The sequence below is a fragment of the Lipotes vexillifer genome, unplaced genomic scaffold (assembly GCF_000442215.2).
Source record: "Lipotes vexillifer unplaced genomic scaffold, Lipotes_vexillifer_v1.1 scaffold875, whole genome shotgun sequence".
In the NCBI taxonomy this organism is placed as follows: domain Eukaryota; kingdom Metazoa; phylum Chordata; class Mammalia; order Artiodactyla; family Lipotidae; genus Lipotes; species Lipotes vexillifer.
The window spans coordinates 2,586,397-2,598,854 of record NW_006792177.1 but is presented as its reverse complement, the minus strand read 5'-3'; the positions used below and the strand labels follow the sequence as shown (position 1 = coordinate 2,598,854).

General features: G+C 41.3%; 1 protein-coding gene across 1 annotated transcript in view; it reads right to left on the bottom strand.

Moving 5' to 3' along the window:
- Positions 1 to 789: 789 nt before the first annotated feature.
- Positions 790 to 12,458, bottom strand: part of ATRN (attractin) — a 174,272-nt gene continuing 162,603 nt past the window's right edge. The window contains exons 27-29 of the mRNA XM_007465407.1: positions 11,999 to 12,106; positions 7,197 to 7,311; positions 790 to 1,102 (exon numbers count right to left, since the gene is read on the bottom strand). Coding sequence (XP_007465469.1) covers positions 978 to 1,102; positions 7,197 to 7,311; positions 11,999 to 12,106 — 348 coding nt within the window. The 3' untranslated portion in view covers positions 790 to 977. The remainder of the gene's footprint in view (positions 1,103 to 7,196; positions 7,312 to 11,998; positions 12,107 to 12,458) is intronic.

The following is a 12,458-nucleotide window of genomic DNA, read 5'->3' as shown; positions in this document are numbered from 1 at the left end:
CGCGGGGTGAGAAAACTGTTTTCTGGCGGCAAATTAGGTTTTAGAAAAAGAGCAGATTGCCAATGATAGCTATTTAAGTTTTATAAGAATGTAGGAATGCAATTATGTAAAAACTTATGCTTACTAACTTTCCAATTGCTAGATCTATTTAAAGTCTAGGCACTTTGTGTGTGTGTGTGTGTGTGTGTGTGAGTGAGTGAGTGTATGAGCGTGAGAAAGAGAGACAAAGACAGAGACAGAGAGAGATAAAGAGGAAGTGAAGGAGAGAGAGGGAGGGAACGAAAGAGAGGAGAGAGAGAGAGAACTTCAAATGGATTCAGACTAAATTAATCAAGTTGCTACAGAAAACTACCCATTATATCAGTTGGCATTCCAAGAAACACTGCTGACCTTGACATTTAAAATAGCCTCTTCTATCTTATGATTCAAAAGAGATGGACCATTATTAATTCTCAGCTAGAAAAAAAGTTACTCCCTGAAAGAGAGATATTTGCCTAAATCGTGCAAGAATAAATAGCACATCTTTTAAAAAAGATAGCAGGCTTCAGATGAAAACAAGTTAATTCATCTGACTAGTTTTTAAAAGACCATGTTCAAGAATGACTGATGACAAATGTCTACTTGTAAACACTACATCTTTGTTTTTTGCACTGTTGAGACAGTCCCAAGAACAGTTTTCCACATGTGAACCTGTCATTCCTAGCTCTCTCACTCGCTCTACACCAGCCTCCTCCAGCAACAACTGGATCACCCCTGGACCTGTAACTAAATCAATTATTTCCCATATGAAAGTAAAAGGTTAGATGCTGGAGCACAGATGGGAGAAACTGTCAAAGAAAGCTTGTGAACATGCGGATGAGGTGGATGTTTCGAGAGTTTCCAGTCTTCTGACCTGCATAGTGTCTCCCTGCCTGCTCCCTCTCTGCAGACGGCTCTGGCACGCCACTCCTTGCTCACAGGGAGTCCTGGCCCCAGCATCAAATGCAGGTCCCAGGCTGTGCAGGGGGCTGCTGTTTCCGGTTTCTCACTGCTCCTGACTTCTCTTTGTATACTATTGGCATCTGCTGAGAAATGTCCACCAGGGCGCTGGCCACTGCGAGACCTTGGGAGAACCCACAGAGGGAACACATGTTAAGGAGCAGCTTGCTTTTATTAAAAAATAATTTAAAAAATTTCTTCTTACATTCACATGGTGCAATAAATAAATAAAGTACATACATGGGAAAAATCTTACCTCTAACCTGTGTCTCCCTTCATATTCCCCCCTTCCATCAGAGTAACTTCTTTCATTAGTTTGTATATATTCTTTCAGGGTTTATTTGTATAAATACAAATACATATTCTCCTCCTCCCCCATTTTTACACAAAAGGAGTACCTTACTTTTCAGCAGATCAACCAAGCAAAGTGCTCTGCCTCGTGGTGGGAGCATCTAAATAAGATTGCAGACATGCTTTAAACACTAAGTTTCTCCTGTCTTTTTCTCCAAGAAAAAGCTTCACTCTTTATGATGAAATTCAGATTCATTCCACATTGCCCAGATAGCACTAGTTATTTTGATATCTACACCATGATAAGGGTTAGGATAGACTCTGGGGCCAGACTTTGGAATAAGCAAGGTTCTTTAACTTCCCTGTGCCTCAGTTTCCTCTTTTGTAAATGGGGAACAGCACAGGGCTTGTGTGAGAAGTCAATGAGTGAACTGATGTAAAGTCTTATAATGGTACCTGGCTTATCACCCCACCACCTCCGCTACCACCTTTGCTTTGGGGACTGGTGGGTCCATTCTCCTTTTTGTATTGGTAATTGATTAACTTGATGTTCATTAGGGAAGGCACAGTCCTGGGGGAACTGGATTCCTATGCATGGGAAAAGGCCAGACAGGCTCAGAGCCCTGCTGAGGCCCCCAGGAGCCATGGTAGAGGAGCTTCTTATTCCACCTCACTGAGCCTATAAAATGGGGGAGGGGGGTAGCTTTTAAGTGCCAGGTTTAGTACCTGGCATGGAGTGGGGAATCCACACCAGTGACCACTGTTATAGCGAAGACAGAGCCAGGTGCTTCAGGAGTCCAGAGAAGGGCACCATTTAAAAAGGCAGGTAGATCCTAGTCACAGCAATCAGATGAGAAAAGGAAAGAAGAGGCATCCAAATTGGAAGGGAAGAAGTCAAACAGTCACTATTTGCACATGCCATGATACTATATATAGAAAACCCTAAAGTCTACCAAAAAACATCAGATGAGAAAAGGAAAGAAGAGGCATCCAAATTGGAAGGGAAGAAGTCAAACAGTCACTATTTGCACATGCCATGATACTATATATAGAAAACCCTAAAGTCTCCACCAAAAAACTATTAGAACTAATAAATGAATTCAGTAAAGTTGCAGGAGACAAGATTAATACACAGAAATCTGTTGCTTTTCTATACACTAATAATGAACTATCAGAAAGAGAAAGCAAGAAAATAATTCCATTTAAAATCACATCAAAAAGAGGGGCTTCCCTGGTGGCGCAGTGGTTGAGAGTCCGCTTGCAGATGCAGGGGACATGGGTTCGTGCCCCGGTCTGGGAGGATCCCACATGCCGCGGAGCGGCTGGGCCCGTGAGCCATGGCCGCTGAGGCTGCGTGTCCAGAGCCTGTGTTCCGCAACGGGAGAGGCCACAACAGTGAGAGGCCCACGTATCACACACACACACACAAAAGAATAAAATACCTAGGAATAAACTTAACCAAAGAGGTAAAAGGGGCTTCCCTGGTGGTGCAGTGGTTAAGAATCTGCCTGCCAATGCAGGGGACATGGATTCGAGCCCTGGTCTGGGAAGATCCCACATGCCGTGGAGCAACTAAGCCTGTGCGCCACAACTACTGAGCCTGTACTCTAGAGCCCGTGAGCCACAACTACTGAGCTCACACACCACAACTACTGAAGCCTGTGTGCCTAGGGCCCGTGCTCTGCAACAAGAGAAGACACCGCAATGAGAAGCCCATGCACTGTAATGAAGAGTAGCTCCCACTTGCTGCAACTAGAGAAAGCCTGCGCGCAGCAATGAAGACCCAATGCAGCCAAAAATAAATAAATAAAATAAATAAAAATTTTAAAAAAATTTAAAAAGAGGCGAAAGACTTATAATCTGATTAACTACAAAACATTTATGAAGGAATTTGAAAATGATACAAAGAAATGGAAAGATATCCTGTGTTCTTGAATTGGAAGAACATTGTTAAAATGTCCATAATACCCAAAGCAATCTACAGAGTTAAGGCAATCCCTATCAAAATAACCATGACATTTCCCACAGAACTAGAACAATTAATACTAAAATTTATATGGAACCACAAAAGAGCCTGAATTGCCAAAGCAGTCTTGAGAAAAAAGAATGAAGCTGGAGATATCACGCTCCGTGACTTCAGACTATACTAAAAAGCTACTACAGTAATCAAAACGTCATGGTTTTCCCACAAATACAGACACATAGATCAGTGGAACAGAATAGAGAGACCCGAAATAAACTCATGCACTTATGGTCAATTAATCTATGACAAAGGAGGCAAGAATATACAATGGAGAGAAGTCTCTTCAATAAGTAGTTCTGGGAAAACTGGACAGCTACATGCAAAAGAATGAGATTAGAACATTTCCTCACACCATATACATAAAGACCTAAATCTAAGACCTGAAACCATAACAATCCCAGAAGAGAACACAGGCAGAACACTCTTTGACATAAATCATAGCAAATATTCTTTTGGATCTGTCTCTTAAGGCAAAAGAAATAAAAGCAAAAATAAACAAATGTGACCTAACCAAACTTAAAAGTTTTTGCACAGCAAAGGAAACCCTGACAAAATGAAAAGACAACCTACTGAATGGGAGAAAATATTTGGAAATGATATGACCAATAAGGGGTTAATGTATAATATATAAATAGCTCATAAATTGAATATCAAAAAACCAAACAACCCGATTAAAAAATAGAAGACCTGAATAGACATTTTCCCAAAGAAGACATACAGGCACCATACAGATGGCCAACAGGCACATGAAAAGTTGCTGAACATCACTAATCATAAGGAAAATGCAAATCAAAACCACAAGGAGGTATCATCTCACACCCGTCAGAATGGCTATCATCAAAAACCCCACAAATAACAAATGTCAGTGAGGATGTGGAGAAAGGGGAACCCTTGTATACTGTTGGTGGGAATGTAAATTGGTGAAGCCACTGTGGAAAACAGTATGAAGGTTCCTCAAAAAAATAAAAGTAGAACTACCATATTCCACTCCTGAGTATACTTCCAAAGAAAGCAGAAATACTAATTTGAAAAGATACACGCACCCACAATGTTCATAGCAACATTCGCAGCATCATTTATAATAGCCAAGATACAGAAGCAACCTAAGTGTCCATTAACAGATGAATGGATAATGAAGATGTTTTACACACACACACACACACACACACACACACACACACACACACACACACTGGAATACTACTCAATCATAAAAAATAATGACATTCTGCCATTTGCAACAATATGAATGAACCTAGAGATTATTACGCTTAGTGAATAAGTCAGACAGAGAAAGATAAATACTCCAAGTTATCACTTATACGTGGAATCTGAAAAAAGAGAACAAACGAATATATATAATGAAACAGACTCACAGATATATAGAGAACAAAGTGTTGGTTACCAGTGGTGAAAGGGAAGGCAGGAGGGGCAAGACAGGGGTATGGGATTAAGAGATACAAATTACTATGTGTAAAATAAATAAGCAACAAGGATATATTGTATAGCACAGTGAAATATAACCATCATTTATTTATTCATTTAAAGAATGATTTTAACTGCAGGCAAATGGCTGGATGGAGGTGTGGGAGGGGGCTGGGGCTGTGATTTTAGAGGTCAAGTGTAGAAGAAGTAGACTACAGGGGAGAGATGGCAGCTGAGGTTAGATGAGAGATGTGGTAGAGTAAATGAAACAAAGTGGAAGAATGAGACTCCAGATGTAGGACCAGCAGAACTCGCCCGTGAATTATACATAGAGAGGTGAGGACTGCCTAGGATGACTCTTGAGTTTCTGGCTTGAGCAACTGGCTGAATAATGAATTCCTTTACTGAGATGGAGATCAAAGGACCAACTGGTTAGAAGGAGGGCAAGCTCCATTTTAGACATTTTAGGCTTGATAAGACCTTGAGGTATCCAAGTGGACATTTCAAGTAGGCAGTCGAATAACTGGGTGTGAAGCTTGGCAAGAAGGACAAGAATTAGAGATATTAACCTGGGAAAGACAGTGATTACTTAATTTTTGGGAATAATAAGCTCACAATGAAAAAGAAAAAAGCCCAGGGTTTAGCAGGAGAAACCTTAAGGTGTAGAGACTGGAAAGGAGATTAGCCATTATTTTGTAATAACTTTAAAGGTAGTACAATCTATTAAAAATATTGAATCACTATGCTGTGCACCTGAATCTAATATAATACTGTAAATCAACTATACTTCAATAAAAATGAATGAATGAATGAATGAATGAATGAAATGGGGGATACAGAAGGGGTGGCAGGGATGGCCCCACCCTTGGGGTAGCTCTCAAGCAGTGAGCAGGTCTTCGTCAGGAGTCCAGGGGGTTGGGGCACATCAGGCAAAGTCTGGAGCAGGAAAGGCCACAGTGTTGCAAGCCTGTCACCACTCCCCTCCCAGCCCCAGACGGTACCTTGCCCTCAGGGAGCACCAGTCAATGTCTGCTGACCTGGGCAGGAGATACTGCTCCAGAGCGTCAGGTTAATGGGTCATTCTGCCCTCAACATGGACAAGGCCAAGTTAGGGACTGAACTCACAGGAATCCCTAGATGAGGGCAAATCAAACCATTCGCTTATGAAATGAAGACAATAAATCCTGACCTGGCCATGCCTAATGTCCTCCCTCATAAGAACACCATGGACCTAGACCTTCCGAAAGCTGAGTTGGAGTGGAGGCCTGCAGAATCATTTCAACTGAAAGTTGTCTAAAACATTCATATTGTCTGAGGCATCCCTCCAAAGTACTCCATGATTAATCAAAATACTTCCAAAACTATACTCCATATTTCCTTCATGTTCAACAGTAGAAGAATGTTTATCTAAATTATGATTCAAGTATTTGATGGAGTAGTGTAAAAGATGGATAAAACACTATATAGTAAGTTGTAAAAATGTTTATGATAGTTACATGAAAAAAGAAGAATAAAAATTAGTTATTCAATCATTGCAACTACATTGCTGATAAGGGCTGTAAAGGAAACAGAACAGTGAAAATTGGTGGGTGTTGGATGGTAGAATTGTGAATAAATTTTCTAAAACTTCCTTTAGGATGTTATAATTGTTGTTTATGCCTTATACTTAGAGTGAAAAAGAAAAAGAAATACAGAAATACAGAAAAAGAAATAGTGTTAGAAATACCAATTTGAGAACCACTAGCTTGAGGGAGCTAGCTGGAAGCCATGAGAGTAAGTAAGATGACTGAGGAAGAGCATATGGAGTGAAGAGGGAGAAAGCCTACATTCAGAGGCAGAGCAAGGAAAAAGATAGTAAAGGAGCAACACAGAGGCGGGGGAGCGGAAACACTGGCGGCAAAGAAGGTTTGGCTGGAAGCATCAATACCACTGGTAGGCTGAGAAGGCTGGGGCAGTGAGGAGATCCAGATTTTTCCCAGGAAGGAATGGTGACCTCAGGAAAGATGGGTTAGGAATACAGTGGCAATGGGATCATCTCTCCAAATCCTCACAACAACACAAGGCAGGCACTACAGGTATACCCCACTTTATTGTGCCTCACAGATACTGTGTTGCTGTTGTTGTTTAACAAATTGGAGGTTTATGGCAACCCTGCATTGTCAGATAATAGTATTTTTAGCAATAAAGCATTTTTAAATTAAGGATGTACCTTGTCTTTTTAGACATAATGCTATTGCACCTTAACAGGCTACAGTATAATGTAGACATAACTTATATGCACTGGGAAACCAAAAAATTCATGTGACTCGCTTTATTGTGATATTTGCTTTATTGACCTTTTCTGGAACCAAACCTGCAATATCTCCGAGGTCTGCCTGATTGCAGTATCGCTTTTATAACCAAGTTCTCTACAAAAGGGAAGGAGCCTTCATACATCTAAAACATAAACCTCATTTGTCAATGACCCTCATCTACTCACCCGACTGCCCAGGAGGAGGGATTCCACCGAGGCCTCGAGGGAGCCTCACAAACACAGAGAGGACAGCAGCTTTGTTGCCAAAACATGGCTCCAGGGCAATGGGCTTGGGAACAGTCTGGTGGAAAAAAACAAAGAATTACCTAAAGCAGTGTTTCTGAAGAAACACCTTCACCAGCCTTTAGATGTGATTTTTTTTTTTTTTTTTTTTTGCAGTCCGTGGGCCTCTCACTGCTGTGGCCTCTCCCGTTGCAGAGCACAGGCTCCGGACGCGCAGGCTCAGCGGCCATAGCTCACGGGCCCAGCCACTCCGTGGCATGTGGGATCCTCCTGGACCAGCGCACGAACCCGTGTCCCCTGCATCGGCAGGCGGACTCTCAAACACTGCGCCACCAGGGAAGCCCTAGATGTGATTTTTAAAGATGCCCCTATATTAGTTTCTATTGCTATGAAACAAATCACAAACTTCGGTGCTTAAAACAGCACCTATTTATTATCTCAATTTTGTAGGTCAGAAGTCCAGGCAAGAGCTCTGTAGGGTTCTCTGCTTAGGGATATAGGTCCTATTCATGTCTTCTATGAGTTCTGGAAAAATTCTCAGCTCTATCTCACAAAGGTCTCAAGGGTCTCAGCTCTTGTCTTCAGAAGGTGGAAGTCAAGTTATCAGCTGCGTTCCACTCTTACCAGGAGGCACTGGGGAAGAACCTGCTTCAAAACTCATTAAAGTTCGCAGAATCCAGTTCCTTCCATCTCTAGGTCTAAGGTCCCCATTTCCTTGCTAGCCATCAGCCAGGGGCCACTCTTCTCTTGGAGGCCACTCACATTCCCCCCTACCTGGTCCCTCCAGCTTGAAACCACTGATGGTGCTCAAGTTCTTCTCATGCTTCCTCTTCTGCCACCAGCCAGAGAAAGCTCTCCTTATATCTTAATATCAACTACCTTCAGACTTTAATTACTTCTGCAAAATCTCTTCATAGCAGAACCTGGAGTAGTGTTTGAATATCCATAAGACAGGAATCTTGGGAGCCATCTTTAGAATTGTGCCATCAATTTCTTCAAATTGAAGAAAATCATTTCCAGAACCACTGTGACTTCAGCACCTGTACTGGCAGGTGGATTCTTAACCACTGAGCCACCAGGGAAGTCCCATATGTTAAATTATAATACCCAATGTGATAATATTTGGAAGTAGGGCCTTTGGGAGATGATTAGGTCATGAGGGCACAGCCCTCATGAATGGCATCAGTGCCCTTAGAAAAGAGACCCTGAGAGCTCCCTCACCCCTCCTACCACGTAAAATTACAGCTAGAGGGAATTCCCTGGCGGTCCAGTGGTTAGGACTCTGCACTTTCACGGTCAAGGGCCCAGGTTCAATCCCTGATTGGGGAACTAAGATCCCATGGTGCAAGCTGCATGGTGTGGTCAAAAAAAAAAAAAAAAAAAAAGATTACAGCTAGAAGTCACTATCTATGAACCAGAAAGCAAGCCTTCCCCAGACACCTAATCTGCCAGCACCTTGATCTTGGATTTCCCAGCCTCCAGAACTGTGAGAAGTTAATTTCCATTATTTATAAGCCACCCAGTCTCTGATACTTTTTATAGCAGCCTGAACAGACTAAGACAATCATCAGTGGTGTAGGTGTAAAAGATGTGAGAAGAGGCGCAAAGACTGAGCCTGAGATGGTCACGACTGTTAAAAGACGTTGGGAGATGAAGAGGGTTGAACGAAGAATACAGAGCACAGAACAGCCAGAATGTGTGTGGTGTCCTGACAGGAAAGTCAAGACAGCATTTTAAAAAGCAGCCGGCTGTGCCGTATGTGTGACACGGGGTGTCACTCAGGCTTGTCTATTCTTCTCAACCCCACAAATTATCACTATTTTATCAGGACAACATTTGCTTAGATTTAGACACATGTTTACCATCTGACTTACTCACTATTCCCTCTTATTCCACCCTCCTGGGGTAATTTCCCTCCTCTCTAGCACATCCTTTAGACATTTCTTTTATACACGTCTGTTGGTGGCAAGTGCTCAGTATTTCCCATAATCTGAGGATATCTTTATTTTATCCCTGTTCTTGGAAGGTAGTTACTGGGTACACTATCCTAGGTTGGCAGTTCTTCTCTTTCAATACTTTGAAGACATTCTTCTCTCTTGTAGCTCCTGAGAAGTCAGTCAGCTGTCACTCTGTCATTCCTTTGTAGGTGATATTTTTTTCCCCAGTTTTTTTTTTTTTTTTTTTTTTTTGGGGGACGCGGGCCTCTCACTGTTGTGGCCTCTCCCGCTGCGGAGCGCAGGCTCCGGACACGCAGGCTCAGTGGCCATGGCTCACAGGCCCAGCCGCTTCGCGGCACGTGGGCTCCTCCCGGACCGGGGCACGAACCCGTGTCCCCTGTATCGGCAGGCGGATTCTCAACCACTGCGCCACCAGGGAAGCCCCCCAGTTATTTTTTAATGTGGTAAAATGCACATAACAAAATTCACTATCTTAACCATTTTTAGGTATACAGTTCAGTGGTATTAAGTACATTTATATTGTTGTGCAACCATCACCACCATCCACCTCCAGAACTCCTTCATCTTGGAAAACTGAAACTCTATACCCATTAAACGGCAACTCCCCATTCCTTCCTCTCCCAAGACCCTGGCAACTACCATTCTATTTTCTGTCTCTATGAAGTTGACTACTCAAGGTACCTTATATAAGTGAAATCATACAGTATTTGTCTTTTTGTGACTGGCTTTCACTTAGCATAATGTCTTCAAGGTTCACCTATGTTCATCTATGTAGCATTGGTCAGACTTTCTTTCCTTTTTAAGGCTGAGTAATATTCCATTGTATATATATACCACATTCTGTTTATCCATTCATACCTCAATGGACACATAGGTTGGTTCCAACTTCTAGCTACTGTGAATAAAGCTGCTATGCACATGGTGTGCGAATATATCTTCAAGACCCTGCTTTCAATTCTTTGGGGTATATACCCAGAAAAAGAATTGCTAGATCATATAATAATTCTATTTTTATTATTTTTATTTTTATTGGTACGTGGGCCTCTCACTGTTGTGGCCTCTCCCATTGCGGAGCAAAGGCTCCGGACGCGCAGGCTCAGCGGCCATGGCTCATGGGCCCAGCCACTCCGCGGCATGTGGGATCCTCCTGGACTGGGGCAAAAACCCGTGTCCCCTGCATCGGCAGGCGGACTCTCAACCACTGCGCCACCAGGGAAGCCCTATTTTTATTTTTTTGAGGAAGAGAAATACTGTTTTCCACAGCAGCTGCATCATTTTCATTCCCATTAACAGTACACAAGGGTTCCAATTTCTCCACATTGTAGTGATCTTTTTTTGTTCTGGCTAATTTTAACACATTCTCTTTGTCTTTGGAGTTCTACAGTTTCACTATGACAAACCCAACTGTAGTTTTCTTTCTCCCCTGCCTTCCCTCTGCTTTCTTTCCTTACTCCTGCTTACAATATGTTTTGCTAGAATCTGTATAATCATGTCTTCCATCAGTTCTGGAAATTTCTCAGCTCTTTGAATACTGCCTCTCCTCCATTCATTTGTTCTGGGACTGTGATAACATATATGTTAAGTTTTCTCATTCTATCTTCCATATTCTCATTATCTGTCATATTTTCCATCTCCTTGTCTCTCTGTTCTGCAGCCTATGTAGTTTCTTCAGAGTCATCTTCCAGCTCAAAAGCTCTCTCCTTACTTGTGTCTGACGTGCTGTTTAACATGTAAACTGAATTACTTAAAAAATTTCAACTACTGTATTTTCCATTTCTAACAGTTCCATTTGGTTCTTTTTCAGGTGTCATTGGCCATTCTTGACTCTCATGGCTTCCTCATCTTTATGATTCTATCTTTCATTTCTTTAAACATTTCATACAGAGCTATATTATATTCATTAGATGTCACTTCTGTTGCTTCTGCTGACTATTATTCATGGCTTTTCTCTTTTGTCCTTGGTGATCACTGATTCCTTGGTCTTGATCATGGCTGAATTGGGTAGGTTTTCCCTCAGACAGGATCTGCATGTACTTCAGCTGTGAGATGTGGTGTGTTACCAGTCTAGAACCACTTTAGACCATGCATAGCTCTGGTTTTGGTTCATGGTTTGTTCTTTTTCGGAGGAGGGAAAGGAGAGTGGTCCCTGGAAATCTCACATACTTCCTGTAAGCTCAGTAATGCTTTAATAAGTGTGTTAGGACATATAGATTTTATATATATATATATATATAAAATATAATATATATACACACATATATATATATGTATATATGTGTGTGTATACATATCTCCATGAACATATAGCTGTTTCCCAAGAGTATCTGAAATATTTCATCATTTTGTCAAAAGAGAAAGTCTTATCATTTTCTTCATCATGGTGGGGGGAATCAGAATTATTTATTTTGACTACAGAATTTGTAGTCAATCATGATTTTTCCCCTTTTAAAAAATCCCCCAAAATACTTATAAAGAACAATGGTTCAATTTAGCTATTTTCAAGTTTTCAAGTATTATGCCATAGAAAACTTACAAGAATATCAGACAAGCTATTTACATTTTAAAATTCCCTGAATATGAGACTGCTTAACAACATGAATCAAAGATTAGAAAATGAAAGCAAAAGAATACCTGACACTTTCAGTGTGTGGACTTACTGTTAAGAAGAAAGAGAGAGGATAACATAAGAGGCAACAGAATGAGGCTCTTGCTCTCTCTGGTTCCCCAGACTTAGAAGCACGAGTTTTGATAAGTCAAGTCACAGGGACTTTTGAAATACAATCTCACCTTTATACTCCCCCCAATAAGATCAGGAGGCTCTTCATCTGTTTCCAAGGCAACATTTACAGAGGCAAAGGGACGACTGGCCATCTGCTGCATCTCTCGAAGAAGTTGCTGATAAGTAATACAGCAATCATTAATGCAAAGAGTACTGAGGGGATTTTATTAGAGAATACTACATATTAAAAATACCTCATCCTCCCTGATTCAAACAAATCAAGTCCAAAACGATATTTTTGAGACAGCTGGGGAAAACTGGACATGGACCAGGTATTAACATTTTAATTTTGTTGGCTGTGATGACAGTATTGTTATATTAAAGAAAAAGTCCTCATCTGTTAGAGATACATACTAATGTACTGATGGATATAATGCTATGATGCCTGCTTGTTAAACACATAAAATAAATTATCCTATCTCCTTATATTTTTATTACTAGATTAAAGCCAGGCTTTCTTTTTTCCTG